This window comes from Bolinopsis microptera, chromosome 1 (assembly GCF_026151205.1).
Source record: "Bolinopsis microptera isolate Bmic1 chromosome 1, MBARI_Bmic_1.0, whole genome shotgun sequence".
Taxonomy (NCBI): domain Eukaryota; kingdom Metazoa; phylum Ctenophora; class Tentaculata; order Lobata; family Bolinopsidae; genus Bolinopsis; species Bolinopsis microptera.
In genome coordinates this window covers 4,469,742-4,488,578 of record NC_087072.1, presented here as the reverse complement: position 1 = coordinate 4,488,578, position 18,837 = coordinate 4,469,742, and the positions used below count along the sequence as shown (strand labels likewise).

Here is an 18,837-nt window from a genome sequence, read left to right as displayed (position 1 = left end):
TCCTAAATAACATTCGTGAGACTTTCTTCAACTTGACCTTTGTTCCATAAATGCACCATTCCATTCAATCAGCTTAAACTTATTTAATTGAGTTCACAAATTTCGTCCATCTGCTTTCTAAAAACTAATAAACTGTCAGGAATCGATGTTACGTTATTGCGAAATGCATGCACCCTGCACTGTTCATAATACATTATGGAACGATTGACTGATACAGTTCCCCTCCACATTTAACTGCTGTTGACAAACAAAACAGCTGAGTGGTCAAAGGTTTTGAATGATTTTTCTAGCAGCTTGTTGATTGCGACTACAGCTGTTTAAACGATCAAAGACGGTGATTATGTTGTAACTCGATCGAATCGACAAAATGCGCTACAAAATTTCACGTTCGCGCAAAAAAACAGATGCTTTTTATGTAAAAAGATCAAAGCGCGTTCCACAACCGTACTGGATTCGTTCGATTAAGTTCCACAGATTGACCCACACGAATGAAGATCTACATTTTACATCGATACGCGCCTTTCAAGAAATAAATGATACAAATCATATAACAGGGTAAAGAAAAGCAGGAACCAACACAATCGTTAAAAATAAATCAACTCCATTCAAATAGTCATCTTTTGCCCACCCTTGATTGTGCCCCAACCAATAAGACGCCAATGTTTGTTAATTTTCCTACTGATAGCTATCTTTTCCCCGACATCTGTACAAACTGCGCTGGTTAGAATCACCTTGGCTCGTTTGTCTACGGCTCCATGTTTGTTCTTTGTTTCTCTGATAGCTGAGACACGGCCACCCGCTGATAAAGATCCTATGTTGACGAGTAATACTTCATTCTTCGACAGATTATCAACTTTAGCTCCTTTTGATTTTCCTTCTGTTCTGACTCCCAGTAACCTTCTCATCAGATGATACTGGATTTCAATGAGTGTGTATATAGGAGGTAAAGATCCCTCTGAACCAATTACCTGAAAATAAAATAATTGTGATCTTGTGTCTTTTCAAACTCATTTCAACAAAGTTTAATTTATAAAAAAAAGTAAACCTAGTGTGCAGTTTAAACAAAGCTTCTCAAGAATAAATAAAACTTACATGTCCGACCAATCTGTCACCAATACACAGGGTTGGGTCAATTTTAGTTCCAACACCAATCAAACCGCCAGGAACAGCAAACTGGAGATCGTTGTTCTCAGCAAACATGGTCAGGACACGTGACCTTATAGGAACACAATGTAGGTTACCCTCCGCGTCTTTGGTTGTGATACCCGGTCTCACCTGTAATCATGTTGCATAAGTAAACAAACAGGAGCTAACATTATATAATATAAAATGTCAGACAGTTCCCAAGCAGGGATATAATGAACATTAGGACCAAAGATAAAAGCAGAGGACAAGATAACAAAAGAAGAGATATCAGCGGGCAATATCTTAGCTGTTTTTGAAATTGGGGCTTGAGGGTTGGGGACCAAAAGTGTACCTCTATTTCCTGGCCAACTTTGAGCACACCCTTGAGTAATGAACCACCGGCCACACCACCCTTCAGACTTTCAACCTCACTTCCTGGCTTGTTCACATCAAATGATCTGATTACGATGAGTCTGAAATGCGGTAAGAAATTAAAGCTTATATAATACATTGATTTTATTGACGACAACTGTAATTTTTTACTGACATAAAATATTAAAATTTTATCATATAAACAGTGATAACCAACTACATATTGTAGGATCTGATAAAAATGAAGTTTCCAACCGTAAAGAAGACTAATAATACATGTTTCCAACATATTTATGTAAAAACAAACATATACAGTCACCTTGGTTCAGAAGTAAAGTCTCTCAAGGGGATAGGAATTTTCTTAACCACATATTCTGAGATAACTTCGATGTTATACTTCAGTTGAGCGGATATGGGTATGATAGGGGCGTTTTCTGCCATGGTACCTTTTACAAAATCCACGATATCTCTGTGTTGTTCAATTGCCTGAGTAAATATTTGAATTAGCCAGGCCATGATGAGAAGAAAGTTTCTAAAAGTAAACAGAAACCGGGTTAGTATATATAGTTTGAAAAAAATATTCAAACGTTAATCATCATTAACCGAAAAAATATTCAGAGAGAGAGACTGAATATAAAATCTGAACGCTTTTGGTCTCCAAGAAACAGTTACGGTGCAAATATGGCTCATTTTAAAAATTGAGTTGAATTATACTTTATAGCCTGGGGATGAGAGAGTGTAGCAGAGGGGTCACGTGACTATTACCAAACTACCAGATTACTTTGCCAGAATTTAAGCGGATCTATAATATTTGCAGAGAACACAATATTTTCCTCACAAATTAACCATCCAATCTTGGTTTGAGCAGTAGCTTTTGGTAATCTGGTGTAGCACATCTGAGTATTTCACAACTTTCCCACAAACAGGAAATACCAAACCCCCTTTTTCTACAATCTACTCGCTTACTTTGTATCGTTTTGGCTAATCAATCACATTTAGCAAACACTAATCATTCAACGTCTTTAATCAAGAGCCTGTAGCGTTTTATCACAGACTGAATCACTTGAAACAAGTTGACTGCTTCATGATCACTTCAAACAACATCAGTATCTTTGGAATACACAGCGATGCAGAGAGATACAGCTGGGCTGCGTACTGTCTGTTTGGACTTCTGTCATCCCTCATTGGAGACACCCTCATCCTCTACGCATCTTCCCAGAACGTTTTCAAACTTAATAAGTTCATAGTCACAGTCATCCAGCACATCGCAGTATGTGACCTTGTGTTTGCAGTGACGGCAGTGTTTCCTACAGCTACCTCCTTGATCGCGAATTCCTGGGTACTAGGGGATGCTCTGTGTTATGGTAAGGTCTATATTTGCCACTACGCTTACACAGTAGGGATGGCTCTTATTGCCGTTCTGACAACCACCAAACTCCTGCTTCTTCAATATCCAGTTCGGTGTGCACAGTGGGCCAAGAAACTGGGACACAGAACATGCAGCCTCATTTATATAATACCTCTCATTATTCCGGCAGCCGCTCTTATTGTGGATAAAAATGACATCGCATTTGATTATACAACCTATAACTGCGAGTACAGGTGCAAAGCAGATGTGTGGCTGAAGATAAAACCAATAATTGCTGTGATCACTATGTTTCTTCCAAATATTGTTATTCTTGCTACAACAATCCCCACTCTGAAGTACCTAGCAACCGCCTGGAAGTCTGCAAGACGTGTCCGGGCAAGTTTCCCTCTACAAGGAACTTTAACTGTAGCGCTAACTGCTACTATCTACTGCATCACGACTATACCAATGTTTGTTTTCTACATTAGCGAAGACTTCATCAAAGAAGATCCTCCAACCCTGTTCCAAGTCCGATTTAACAGAATAGCAAATTTCATGTGTGGAATAAACATAATGTCTAATTTTTACATCTACACTCTGACGATCAAGAGTTTCAGAGATTTCCTTTTTTCAAGGATTTCCTCTATCCTATCAGCTTGTCTGCGAACCATTACAACTTCAGGTACAACTTATATCAAACAGCTATCGCATACAAATAAACACAAAACAAATCACGTATTAGTACACTACATGCAATGTTTGCCTCAAGCATAACTTAACATGAATTATCACAAATAATACACAGAGAAATATATTTTAGATGAAGGCGAGCAAGATAGAAGAGAAGCAGATAGGAGCAACACACAGATAAACGAAACATCTGTTTGAATGGACACGATAAACTCAGAGTATCATGATCATGTAATTTGTGATTAACTTGGAGTTAATCAAGATTGGTAAATTGGACTGCCATATCATGAGTGATGTAGGTGTGCATTATATAATATACTGACTCATATAATACAGTAGTTCATACTTTTTAGATAATGGACGATGACCGAGTTAGCAGAACGAAATTAATTTTGTTACTAACAATGTTTTTTCTAGAATATCTTGATAATTCGTATCCACTTTTCTTATATATTTGTTTTCACACGATTTGTATTTTTTGGTATACGTAACAGTAAATTAACCAGCCTATGATTACGAGGCACAAGTGTTAGAATTTTAAATAACTAAATATATAATAAATAAATTGTAGATAACTTTTATTAGTCTGCAATGCGCAGAGTTAGAATGGAATGAGGGAAAGGGGAGTAATTTAAGAGTGTAAAACTGGTTATAATATGGAAAATGGATTTACCTGCTGTTCCTTGATGAGATCTATTTTATTTTGTAAAATAATGATATGTTTGAGGTCCATGACATCAATAGCTGCCATATGCTCAGACGTCTGTGGCTGAGGACATGTCTCGTTTCCTGCCAGACATAATGTTAGTTATACAAAAAAAGCAAAAATTTAAATACCGAGAAATTAACTAAATGTATGCAGCGAAATTACCTGCAGAGTTTTAATAGTAAGTTCAAGACTCCAGCTAGGTCTCAACTATTATAAAAGCTAGCTGGTACCTACCAGCAATAAGAAGCAAAGCAGCGTCCATGATAGCTGCACCGTTCAACATGGTTGCCATAAGAATGTCGTGACCAGGACAATCCACGAAACTGACGTGTCGCAACAGCCTGAACTTGCCCTTGCAGCCCAGCCGATCACAGGGGAACACATCTTCTTTTATGCTGGATGCGGACCTGTAACAGGTGGGACGAGGACACTGGGTACTGTCACACTTGTAGATCTTAGCATTAGCATACCTGAGACAGATTAAAGGTAGAACATAGATTTTTGGTTTTAATAACCAGGCGGTTTCTTCAGATATTAGCTGAAGTGTCGGTGTCATATTTCACAATTTAATATTATGTTCAAATGTAAGGGAGTCTAAATAATTCCACTATTATATTACAAAATTACAGATATTTTACATTATGATGGGTAAATTCTAAATGATAAAATTTAGTAATCTAATATGAACAAAATTTAAATTAATAATTCATAACTGTATTAATCTTCTTATGATCGGAATTGTTAGTCGTTTTACAGATTACTATCAGTAATAAAATGATATGTTGTGAAACTTTCAGATGATTATGTATTAGATGTATTATCTCACCCTAGCTTAATAGTGATATTCTTCTGCAGCTCGTTCTTGAATCTTACAGTTTGTACACCACTTATAGCTTTGACCACAGTAGATTTACCGTGAGCTACATGACCAATAGTTCCGATGTTTATTGTAGCCTGTCGACTGATGACCTGAATAGAGATAAAGATTCTTAAATACTTTAACAATTGAAATATTTAGTAAAATGATGACAAAATATGCAAAACATGCAGTGGTGACTATTGTTACTGGGACTGAAGATCAAACCAAAGAGGAGAACTAAAATATAGCTACCTCAGGAGTTAATGGCGTAAGCTTTGATACATCAAGAGTTGCAAGGTCCTGCTTTGCCAAGTGAGACTGAGTTGCCGCCCCACTGTGCATCCCTACGCTATTGACAGATAATGTTAAATTTGGTGGAATGAAGAAAGAAAATGACTTACACGCCATATCATACTTTATTTAATTCGATTCAAAAAATTATGGTGGCTTGCAGGAGGGGGAGGCAGTCTAAAAGGGCCAAGATATCAGCAATCCATTTGTTGCTACAGCGTGATAATAATTTAAAAAGTATCCATGGAGCAGTCTAGACTGATCTCTATGCTCTACATTTCTTCTATTGACCATTACAAATTGTGTTTTCGTAGGTGAGAGTTGTTAAGTCTTACCAAGCGTAATGTGTACTTTACTCATTATCTTGAGTATACAATATAGTTATGTTTTTTACTTAGTTAACAAACAAGGTGAGACTAAATGCTGCAAAATCTTCATTCATTGTATTTGAATGATATCCTAATCTGGACACGTTGTCAATCCCTCTGGATTTGGAAAAAGAATGCATTTTTATAGAAGAAACTAAATCTCAAAAATATTTAGGTCTCATGATAGACAATTTATTGAACTTTCAAGACCATATTGATTATGTGAAATCAAAAATTGCTAAAAGAATAGGGGCATTATACAGGTCGAAAAATATTCTTCCACTGAAATATAGAAAAATGTTGTAAATGCTCTAATGCTCCCCCAATTTGACTACCTGGATATAATATGGTGTACTTTATTAACTCCTCCGCAACCAATTTGTTTGTATATAAAACCTCGAATATGTGGAATAAATTCCTTAAACCTTCTAGTAAGATTGACTTCTCGTCCCCAATTGCACTTGTTAAAGGTCGCATCAAAAATATGCTACTCAATGCTCAAAAAGCTGGAAACACTGATGAATGGTCAGAACTCAACTTTGATGGAAATGACATGTGCCTATAAGAACTGATATTACATAAATATGAACACACAAACTAGAACACACAAACTAGTCCATATAGATTTCATACTACACACACAAAATAACACACACAATACACACCACAGTCAAACATAGAAACTATATATTTACGCATATAACACAGAACACTGATCAGCTCATCCACTTTACACTAGTGTCTGGACTTGTCTGGAGTGTGTGTCTGGAACGTGGGACGGACCCACAAATATTTTGTGTAAACGTAGCGCGCGAAACTTAAACTACGTAAAACTTTATCATTTCATTATCCAGCGTGATTTACTGCGCCAAAATAATGAAATGACGCCGCGCTACATCCGAGAATCACTCATTTATATTTTATATTTTGTATCTCTTGCGTCATACGTGTTATGTAATGTGTATCACACTCCCGGCTTTGGACCCCAATGTTAACCTTGCAGCAGCTGTGTCAGCCCAATATACTTTACAAGTATGATCACACTTATTTTAATGAACAAGAAACCCATAATTAATACAATCAGATACTCGTCAACTCAGCAGCAGCTTCCGTCCGTATGATGTGTAATGTCCTTCTCCTTTCTGTGTCCCTGTCGTTTTGTTTAGTGAAATGTAGTAGTGTTTTATTATTCTAATATTTCAATCGAACGTAACTCAATAGTTAATAATATTGATGATGATGAAAATCTTTTAAAATTAACTGGCTACAATGAGCATTTTAATTATAACAATAAATAGTAGAGATCAAAAACTTTAATTTCCAATAGAGAAATTTATAGAAACACACCTAACAAATTTTACCCTGCTAACAGCTATTAAAAAACATTAATAGTTTCGTATAAAAATTATGATCTAAACAATTACTACCCTTCAACAATTTAAAAAAAAATTTATGTAACAAAATATTTGACTTTACCAGTCTCTTGACGTTTCAAAATGAAACTGAGGTTGAAGATGTAGTTACAAAAGGCCACTGGTTCTTAATGGTTACTGAAACAAACTTTATCCAAAATAAAAGTTTTAAAGCAGTCCATATCTGCTTTCCTGTGAACTGAATAGCTCAAATGGAAAATCTCATTCCCTTGTTATTACAACAATATTTAGGTGATTGTTTTCAAATAAACATAGTCCAATAACACTATACTACACTTCAATATGCTTGGTATTTAATCCTTATTGGTATTTAATCCTTATTTATGTTAATAATAACAAACACAAATACTATTTTAAATAATTGATTAATATCGATTACCAACATTAGTTATTCTCTAATAACCTTCTTATATATATATAATCACTAAGAGTTGGAAAGTTTCCATCTGCCCTAAAAGAAGCATCTATAAGGCCTGGACTCAAGAAACCTACCTTAGATGTTGATGAGCTGAAAAACTATCGACCGATTAGCAATCTAACCTATCTGTTCAAAATATTAGAAAAAGTAGTTCATTGCCAATTAAATGAATAAGCTGATGTCAACAACCTATTTTCCCCATATCAATCAGGCTATAGAAAATTCCATAGTTGTGAAACTGCAGTTACAAAGATACATAATGATATTCTAATGATGATTGATAGCAAATCGAATGTTGTGCTTCTACTCTTAGATCTATCGGCTGCTTTCGACACCATAAACCATAATCTCCTTCTTACGAAACTCAAGAATGCGTATGGTATTACAGAACTAGCACTCAGCTGGTTACAGTGTTACCTTAATAATCGCACATTCAAGGTTAAAGTTAAAAAAGCCACATCTTCTGAATGCTATCTGGATATTGGTGTACCTCAAGGATCCATTTTAGGACCACTACTGTTCATATTGTATACCAGAGATCTTGAGGAAATTGTCACAAAATATGGTTTCTCGATACATTTGTATGCAGATGACACACAGGTGTACTTTGCTTTCGATGTTCACAGTTCTAATCCTGATTTAACAGCTGTGAAAAATTGCTTTCTGGAGATAAAGCAATGGATGACAGTTAACTTCCTAAAACTGAATGATGAAAAACAGAGTTCATTGATATAGGACCATATGTCAGCCCAATCCAGACAATGGATTTAGGAGACCTCTCAATCTGTCCTGTTAGCAAGGCCAAGAACCTGGGATTCTTTTTCGATCACCAAATGAATCTGGACTCTCAAATAAATGCTGTGTCCAAAGTATGTTATTTGAATCAAAGGGACTTATCAAGAATCGGTTCAAAGCTTTCCCATAAACTAAAAGTTCAGTTAGTTCACTCCAATATTCTCTGTTTCATAGACTACTGCAACTCAGTCTATTATGGTATAACAGAAAAGAATCTCCATAAGCTACAAAAGATACAGAACAATGCTGCTAGATTTATTTTTGGTCTTTACGGAAAAAATATACGTGAACCTATCATGCCTTACCTCAAAAAGCTCCACTTTTTACCTGTTCGGTTCAGAATCAAGTTCAAAATATCACTTCTGGTCTTCAAGTGTCTTAATAACATAGCCCCTCAGTACTTACAAGGACACATCAATCTAAGGGAAGTACGAAGACAAAGTTCCAGACTAGATGATGACTTTTATTTGTTGAAAGTTCCTCCTGCTCCTCATTTCAGACGAACGGATGCTGCATTTATGTTTTGTGGACCAAAAATTTGGAATGAACTACCCTACTCAGTGAGATCATTATCATCTGTAGAATGTTTTAAAAATGCTCTAAAGACGTTTTATTTACACCTAGCTTTTGATAATATTTCTAATATTTGTCCATAAAGTCTGAACTGATATGAAAGTGCATAATTTTGGGAACTTCATGCAAATATTTGTTCATAAAATCTGAACTGATAAAAGTCCATAATCTTGGTATTTCAACACTAAGTCTCGCTTGAATGACTTAAATGTACATCTTTGTTGGGTATATTTTAATGTCGAAGCGTGTAATAAATGTTAGAATTTATTTATTTATTTATATGTGTTAAACGATCCATGGCCTATCTAAAATTCGATAATGAACTTCATTTTATTAGTGCCGCGTGCTGATAAATATTCTGTGAATCAATCCACATCAAGCCGGTTTTAGGTTTGAGTTTGTGCTCCAAAAGTGGTAAATCGGGTGCTAGTAAAGCTCTTGCAGGCAACTGGCTCCTTTTGCCAACTGCTTTTGGTTTAAGCGCTGACTCACATTTGGAACTGGCACGGGTATAATTGTAATATCCTACGAAGTCAGCATGCTATATTATCTCGCAAAACTCGTTTATTATCTTGACAATATTTAAAGTTTATGGTTTTAGGTTTAAGCGGGCGCACCGCTTATATGTTATAGCTTCTTCATTTTCTGTTTTCAGCGCTGTGTTGCTACACGCTGTATAGCATGTGGGTTGAAAGCGCGGTGCCGCGCCTAAGCAGCAAAAGAGTTATCTATTTTAAAATTTATTTTTGTATCTTAAAAATGATGTAAAATTTTTAATATGACGTAGAATTAAAGCTATTTCCGTACAGCCTAAGTATGCTCGTTAGAAAAATATGAACATGCTAGCTTTCTTTATTTTTGTTAGCCGGCTGACATCTTGGGTTGTACTGGATGTAACAAGTTTATTATCGGATGCCTACTTATATTTATTATGATATAATTATTCATTGTAATGGCAATAAAATTTAAATTTTGTTGTACTTAAATTTTGTTTTACTTATAAACTTATCTGTGTGACTGCATTAAAATAATTTAAGGTGAGTTCTCTTAAAACTTTAAGACAATAGGAATGAATACTAGGGCCTAATAAAATCAAAACAAAATGCAGCCATCTAATTTGTTGTTTTAAGCTTTCTCTTCTCCTACGGTTGACTAGAGGAACCATCTTTGGCGAGTATTAGGAACTTAGACCATTACAAATACCGTGCTGTTAGTTTGCAAGGCATGTGGACTAAGTCAGTTAAACAAAAATTTCAGTTAAACAAAAATTTCAATTTCAAGTGGGTCGAGAGTACTCGACTTGAAAGTGGGTGTTGAGAATCCTCAACAATACTAAAGATAATAATGTTCAGAAGATGAGGCAGTATAGTGAGTAGTAGAGGCTGAAGAAGAATAAATGTCATGTAAGAGATGAGCACTATAATAATCATCTTGATGATAGTTCACCAATGGCAATTTGTGCTAGAGAGAACGTATTTGTGCTAGAGAGAACGTATCAGACGGGAGATTGTGGGAGATTGTGAATTGCTATATATTTGGTTTATATATTTATGATAGTCGATATAATATATACTAATTGTGTTCTATTTCAGAATGTACCACAAACATGTTGTCTGTGGGGTTTGATAATTACTTGTAACAACTGGTGTGTTTCATTGCATAGTGATCCATTTAAAGTTAACATTGGACCGCTCCATATTTGCATTGCCAGTCAGACATGGTGGCCTAGGTATCTCCAACCCAGTTGAAAACTGCAATAGAGAATTCACAGCCTCAGTCACCATCACAAAAGACCTCACAGACCTGATTATCAACCAGCAAAATACCCTTGAACATTACAACATGTCAATTCAAAATGACACTATAAAAAGTCTCAAGGCAATCAAGGAGAAACACTTATTTACGGTTAGCAAATCAATAGAGGACAGTGTAAGAGATCCCAACCTAAAGAGATCTCTCCAGTTCATCAAAGAGAAAGGTTCAGGATGTTGGCTTACTGCACTTCCATTGAAGAGATTTGGCTACTCCCTGAACAAGATTGAGTTCCGTGATGCTCTGTACTTGCGTTATGGTTGGGAGATGTCTAACACCCCATTTCACTGTGCGTGAAATCACACACTTATATGCAAGAAAGGTGGCTATGTTTCTATGAGACACAACAACATCCGCGATCTAAATGCAGAGCTGCAGCGTGAAGTATGCAGAGATGTATTGACTGAGCCAGCATTGATACCCCTTGATAATGAAGAAATTGTTGGTACCAATGCTGATAGAGCTGCACCTGATGTATCCTCACGAGGTCTCTGGAGCACATTTGAACGAACATTCTTTGATGTCTGTGTAACCCACCCCAACTCACCCACATATGACGAAAAAGATATGGAACAGATCTATAAAGCTCATGAAATGAGGAAAATGAAAAAGTACAACAACAGAATCATCCAGGTGGAAAAAGGCACCTTTACCCCACTTATATACTCAACAAATGGCGGATGGGGTCCACAAGCCACAAGAGACTCGCTGAAAAACTATCCCAGAAGAGAGGAGAAGACTATGCGGCTATTATGTGTTATATGCGCACCAGGATTAGATTCTCAATCCTCAGGAGTACCCTGATAGCGGTCAGGGGTGAGAGAGGGAGACGGCAATCGCATTCAGCTTCTGTTTTCAGCGCTGTGTTGCTACACACTGTATAGCATGTGGGTCAAGCGCGGTGCCGCGCCTAAACAGCAAAAGAGTTATTTATTTTAAAATTTATTTTTGTATCTCAAAAATGATGTAAAGTTTTTAATATGACGAAGAATTAAAGCTATTTCCGTACAGCCTAAGTGCTAAGCATGCTCGTTAGAAAAACTATGAACAATGAACCTAACATGCTAGCTTTCTTTATTTTGTAAGTCGCGTCGGCTGACATCTTGGGTTGTACTGGATGTAACAAGTTTATTATCGGATGTCTACTTATATTTATTATGATATCATTATTCATTGTAATGGCAATAAAATTTAAATTTTGTTTTACTAAAATTTTGTTTTACTATACATTGCCAGTCAGTGTAACTTCGTTTAACTTGATACCTGCCACCATGGACTATGAATGTTTCTAGACACTATCCTTTAAAGTAAAGTAAAGTAAAGTAAAAATTATGACATAACATCATCACTAACGTCTACAAAGTATCATCACACTACATGGAAAAATAACTATTTCTCCATCAAATTTAATAATTTATCAAATATTAATCATGAATAAAAACAACATTACAAAATTTAATTTATTCATACTTCCCAGTGGAGTAAAGATTTATAAAACGTTTCTTTGCTACATAAGGATGGAACCACAGATGATCATTGTGTTTTTCCTTATTACTGATATAACTGGTACCTTCAATTCTTGTTAAAACTTCTTTCGAAACATTCCAAAAATGAAAGTCATTTACAATACATTTAGAAATCATATTCTTTTGATATTGAGATATTGGTATCTCAGATCACGTGTACATCGTTCCTTTTCTATGACACAGTAATTTATTGACACTCACAGCTATAATTTTAATCATTGAATCAGTATTTTTATCTGTGCTCTGCGTAATGCATCACATGAAAGCCAATTGGCCATTGCTAAAATTGAAATTGTGTGAAAAATGTAATTTGTGCTAGAGAGCGGAAGGCAGTGATGCTGTTATCACTATCATCTCTTAAGATAGACCATGATGGTTGGTCATTAAAGGAATGCTCCTGCAGGGTTTCCCTGTAAGAGCAGCTGCACAGTGGACAGTAGAAGAGTCTGTGATAATTGGTGTCCAATACCTTACAATTTGGACACTGAGGGTCGCAGTTGTTGGCTACCCTTGCCTGGAAGGCTGCAAAGGTGATGTCATGGCCATGTAGGAGAGACATAACCTTAGTATCCGTGTTTCTGCTTGAGTAGGTTTCTGCTTGAGTAGGTCAGCCATAGTGCCCTTATAGGACGAGTGACTCTAGCATATTCATTCTTTATATTAATGATTTACCTGATATAGTCAAGAATAAGATTAAATTATTTGCAGATGACCTCAAGTTGATTGGTAATGCAGCTAACCACAGCAGTGTTGCTGAAGATATTGTAGAACTGGAGGTCTGGGAGAGTATTTGGCTCTTAAAGTTTAATCCTGCCAAATGTAAAGTTGTTCGTATTAATCTTAATAGCAACCCTAACTTACTGCGATTCTTCGAAAAATTTTAGCTAGATCATGCGTTATATAACACAATGTAATATTAAGTTGCATTGGGCAACAAATGGTAAATAGTAACTAATGCTCTCGATCTCGCTGTTACAAAAAATCTAACGGGTGATACTCGTTCCATATATTGGACCGTCGACGAGGACCGTCGACGAGTCCAACTCGGCGCGCGTCCTTGTAGGTTGTAAACCTACAACAAAAAATTATAACATATAATTGAATAATGCATTGCAAGTGAGCTACAAAGCCAAATCGGAATGAAGTGCGTTAATTAATATAATTGTTTAAAGATGCAATTAATTGGCAATGTTGTAAAATAAATATTTAATTAACCTCCGGTTGAGTTTTCACCAAAACATTTTTCTCGTGGCATGGAACTTTGATTCACGATGTCAATTCTTCGCATCTCGCCGATCTGCATAAGTGGTTGCGAGAAGCATTATTGGATGCGCGCGCGCGAGCCAGTAGTGCATCGCGCTACAACATGAAACTATAACAAATAAAAGTTATAAGCTCCCCGGGAGCACAATTTGAGCATTGACCATTAGTAATAGTTTGGGCCGGCGCGCGCTACTTCGTAGCATTAGCCATCGGGAAGAAAGCGGCGCGCGCTACTTCGAAAAAATTTAGACGAGTAAAATCCGTCAATTTGGGAAAAGTTAGGTTTCAAGTTTTCCTTAATAGTCTTATTTCGGGCCAAGTAAAAGTTACCTGGAGACCACAGGCTATTATATTTATGTTCATAATCATAAAATAGAGATTAGGCGGAATGACATGGGCTGAGCTACGCCCAGTAAAATAAAAGTTTACAACTTTAACTTTGGGTATTCCTGTCATCTGATTGGCTGAATTGTGTCACCTGCAGCTTGAACAATGAAATGCGTCAGACGCTCACAACCAATGTAATCACTAGTCAATGTCGTGTGCGAGCTCAAACAGGATGTTAAAGGAATTTCTAGCAAGCCAGCCGGTAAAATTTTTTTTAAAAACACTGCTGCGCGCAGTGTCGTGACCCCTCTTAGTCGTATTTTACACATATTTGGACGTTGGCAATTTGTTCAATTGATAATTTTAAAGTTTTAACATTTTTATATTAAATTCTTTTTTAATATAGTTCTAAAACGATTAAGCTTACTTTCTGTGAAAATTTAATGTACTTTCATAAAATAATTTTGATGTGGCGGCGATTTGAAAAAGAAATTATTTAAAAATGATACAAAAAAATTGGACATTTTTTGATATTAAAACATGTATAACTTGGGCTGTGTTGACAGTAGAAAAATAATTTAACCCTTGTCCGAAAGGTTTACAAAAGTTTTACGCGCCGCGCATAATTGCCGCGCAATTTCGCGTGTCAAATCCGTCTAAGAGTGAACATAATTGATGAAGGAGCACTCTGAGCTTTACACCTCGTGCGTTCGCTGTTCGCGCCTTAATTGCGCCCAGTTCACTGTTGCCTCGCGTTATTCCATCATCCATATTTCTGCTCTTAGTTGCTTTATAATGTGTCAGCAGTAATCAGCCCTGCTGTATTATATATTGTGCTTGATTGTTGACACCTAATTAATTAACTGTTTACGATGGCAGTTATGGTGGATGATGATTAATCACTCTACAATCGCCTGTCACGTGACTTCTTCAACCCGTTCTGTAGATGGCCCTAAACAACTATTCGAAACCCGGAAACCATAACCCTCTAATCAGATCCCAACCCTAACGGCCTAACCCTAACCAAATCCTTTACAAAAGCATATACTGAAACACTATAGAGAAATTAGGCTAACTTCCTTATACGGTCATATCACGTGATCGAGACAGTTTTTCGCCAATATCTCGTTAGGGGAGAATTTTAACCTTATGTCATGGGGGTAATAGGTAAGTGCTTAGTAACCTCTTTGCTTTTATTCGAGCCTTTTATTAAATCGAAGTTACAGTTCACGAGGTTGATCCTTTGGGAGATATTAAATCCTGTTTTACTATTATTTATAAATTCTAACGTTTAACTCTAATAATAATAAGTAAGTTTGGACGCAGACTAGAAACGAGTTTAATCGACTAAGTTTTTGATTTTGTGTACCTTTTTATCATAAAACTTTTTAATTTCAGCAAATTTTAGTTAAAGAGTAAATCAAAGTTAGCAATCATTGAACTCAATAGTTAAAAAAGTGACTGTAAAAATAGAACTAAGATTTCGATACTTTTAAATGAACTTCTAGTTCTAATGATATAATTTTAAATTATTAGATGTTTAAATTTTCCTGATAGCTGGATCATAGTCATGTAGAAATTAGGTTAAACATTTGACATTGTCATGCAGAAATTAGGTTGAAATAATTTTGTCCATAGAAAACACAGTCACGCCTTAATAATAATGTATACATTATTACAAGCTTTAAAGGGCTCGTGAGTCGTGTTAGTGTTACTATTACTTTTGAGCTTGAAAGCAGACAAAACTTTGCTTATTTGTTTGTTTATTATTTTGTTTGTTATTAGAGAAAGAAGACAATATTACCTCTCGATTATTTCAGGAGAAGCTAAAAGCGCTGAAAGACCAAGCATCTCCCGCAGGAGCTGTTGAATCAGCACGCTGAAGAAGTACAGAGACTGGTGAACAAGCTGATAAACTCAGACAGCAGCAAAAACTTCAAGTGAGCTTCGTGACGTCATTGACATTACCGTCGTTGTGACGTCATTTTCGATGTTGATCGAATGAATTTATTTGTATTCTAGAGATTCTATTTTAGCATTTGACAAGTAACAACTTTGGCTCTGTTTACTGTGCTGTAATGCACTGAACGACCGGGATTCCCGGCGCCGGGGGAGGTGTTTATTCCCGGCCCCGGCCAATTTTGAGTTTTTGGCCGGGAATTATAGATTAAAAAGTCACATAAGAACATAAAAACTACTGTCTTATTTGACCCACAATTCATACTTACATTTACAACTTATCTTATATTGGTAAGGGATCAATTAGCCGAAGTTAAAATGGAAAGTGCCAGTTTTACTTTAAAGTCTGAAGCACTGAGCGTGAAAAGTGATATTAAAATGGACTCTAAAAGTGCCTGTGTCTTCATACTATGGTGTTCCGCCTCACTTCTATACTACTATAATCGAGCACAGGACTTGACAAGCCCACTAAAACAAGTTGTGTAAAAAATACCACCAGTTCACGGCCCAACCACATTGTTTATTTGTACACCCAGTGAATTATTCCTTATATGGCGCGGAACATTCCTGGCCTAACGTGTGTGCCGTGTTTCTCCGCACTATCAGTTGACTACCATTCATGTAGTTGACTGCCACTGTACTCGCATTTATGTGTTACTTGTTTTTACGTGTTTGATTTAAATTGCTCGTGATTAGACACACGTTCGGTGAAAGGGGAGGGGATAGTTTTCACTTTTCAGACAAGGGAAGGGGCAAGGAAACGTGTGATTACTTGATTATTGATTTTTCACGTTTTAAGTTAATCTCGACACGTGTTCAGTAATTATGTGTTTTATAAATACCCTACTGTTTACACTTTTTAAATCCCTTTAAAGCCAACAATATAATCCACAAAACAGACTCCTGGCACTAATTTCAGGATCTAAAATAGGCCCGGGCTTTTTTTAAAGTTACTGACATGACGCTGGTCCTCACTTTTTGGAGTCTACTCCCTCATTTCCAGGTTAGTGCACTATTAGTGGGGAGGAGGTGTATTAACTTTATCAGTCACGTAACCTCATGACACTCCCCATCACGGGTAACTTGTAATGGTAACGTTGTCATGGTAACAGAAATGTGTTTTCAGGCTGAACAGGAAGCTGTACAACAACCGGTCTGACAAGTTACAAGTGGTGGACCTACATCATCTAGATGTACAGGTTCGTTCATTTACTGATTGATAGCTATTTTAATGAACTTATTTGTTTAGATTTATGACGTGTTTCTCAATTGACAATTTTATACCCTCGAGATAATACAAAATTCTATGAAGGATACATTTTTAATGTTCAATTACATAAATGACAAACTTAAGTTGACTAAATCGCTGCCTGTATTTGGATTATTTAAAAAAATCAATTTGGTGTGACCACAGTACCATAAGTCGCACTGAGCATAAAACCTGTGAGCGAATCACCATACTTAAAGAGTGTGTGCCAGCTCATGTCCGTCTTCATAACCTCTTCCCTCCACTGTCCCCATCTTGACTGCATCTCAAGAGAGCCGCATTGAACTTCCCTTTCATGTTCGAGGTTTCTTTTAACTCTCTGAAGGACCTCAGCTTGTTGTTCCCGGGCGTTCATCTTCTTCCACGGTTTCTTCCATTCTCCAAAACCAATCCTTGCCCTGCTGTACGGCTGGACCATTCCTCTCACCGCTTCACAGACTAAGTCCCTCTCAGCACAATCTAGTTCCTTGTCTGGTCTCCAAACTCTCCCTGACCTGACTTGCGGTTGAATCGCCCTTATCATGTCATCAAAAAACTGCTGGTAGGACTGATGGAGTCGACATTTCTCCAGCTTCCAAGTATCGGACAGGCTGCCGATGGGCAAGGCCACACTAGATGTTTGACTAAATAAGCAGATGTTACTCAGTGTATGGCATACACCCTGCCACGTCCTCAGAAAACTGTTGCTCTAATCCACCGACCCAGGAACTTGATTGGCTTTTCCGCTACGTTTGGAATCACCTCTCCCCCTAGACTCAGACTTTCTTCGACGCCTCCACTTCCACTGTTCTCTTCATACCATTCTACTACTACCCCCCTCTTCATAACCAGGGCTCTTGACTTGGAGGATTTCAACTGGATTCTGGAAACGTGACCAGTCCACATATCTCTTAAATATATTGAGCAGGGTTTTCATATCCTTCATCCGGGCACATGTCAAACAACTGGATGGATAACATCATTAATTATACGGCACTAATTGGTGATTGTAATGTATTATTGATTATAATATGACGATGTATATTTCTTATTACTAATCAATCTATTTCAGACTCTATTTAGAGGTCTAGCAAGACAGTCTATTTCATTGGTCCATAACATTGGCGACGAGTATGACAAAATCCTACCCCTATCCTCTGACCGCTACAGTCAGCGCGCCGGAAGACTGGTTCGAGCAGTACACATGGTTTCTCAAGTCCCAAAAATCCTATCCGGTTGAACCGGAACCGTTAGTAGAGAATCCGAATGAAGCGCAACAAACCGCGCATGCACAACTGTTAGCGGAATATAATCAGCTATGTCAAACGATCAAACCTCACTTCTTAACGAGCATTGATCCAGAAATCTTTTCCCTACTTACGTCTTTAGCATCTCCAAATGACGTCAACGAACTTACATATTTCGAGATGAAGACAATTCTCATAAATCACATGGTCCCGAAACCGACTGTTTTGGCAGAGCGATTCAGATTCTACAAATGCCACCAAAAGCAGTCGGAGAAAACAGCAGACTTTGTTGCGAGGTTAAAAAAACTGGCAGTCAAATGCAAGTTTACAGACTTCGGCAGTTCAATGTTAGATCAATTTATAATGGGAATTGTTAACTCAGAAGCACAGGAGTTGCTATTGGAGGAGGATTTCGAACAACTGACACTAGAGAGAGCGTATAGAAAAGTGGTGGCAATGGACAGATCTAAATCAGA

At 36.9% G+C, this 18,837-nt stretch overlaps 1 protein-coding gene and 1 long non-coding RNA gene across 5 annotated transcripts in view; one reads left to right on the top strand and one right to left on the bottom strand.

Moving 5' to 3' along the window:
* Positions 1-548: 548 nt before the first annotated feature.
* Positions 549-18,837, bottom strand: part of LOC134815355 (eukaryotic translation initiation factor 2 subunit 3, Y-linked-like) — a 71,320-nt gene continuing 53,031 nt past the window's right edge. For 3 of the 4 annotated variants that reach the window (XM_063823881.1, XM_063823899.1, XM_063823889.1), the window contains exons 2-9: positions 5,356-5,454; positions 5,071-5,213; positions 4,479-4,714; positions 4,209-4,324; positions 1,817-1,983; positions 1,478-1,598; positions 1,093-1,275; positions 549-968 (exon numbers count right to left, since the gene is read on the bottom strand). In XM_063823881.1, coding sequence (XP_063679951.1) covers positions 606-968; positions 1,093-1,275; positions 1,478-1,598; positions 1,817-1,983; positions 4,209-4,324; positions 4,479-4,714; positions 5,071-5,213; positions 5,356-5,445 — 1,419 coding nt within the window. In that variant the 5' untranslated portion in view covers positions 5,446-5,454 and the 3' untranslated portion in view covers positions 549-605. The remainder of the gene's footprint in view (positions 969-1,092; positions 1,276-1,477; positions 1,599-1,816; positions 1,984-4,208; positions 4,325-4,478; positions 4,715-5,070; positions 5,214-5,355; positions 5,455-18,837) is intronic. The other variant, XM_063823906.1, reaches the window with a different exon arrangement.
* On the top strand, positions 15,762-17,210 carry LOC134819559 (uncharacterized). The gene is made up of 3 exons (XR_010160784.1): positions 15,762-15,849; positions 16,788-16,871; positions 16,995-17,210. It is a non-coding gene; the product is annotated as an uncharacterized LOC134819559 (long non-coding RNA).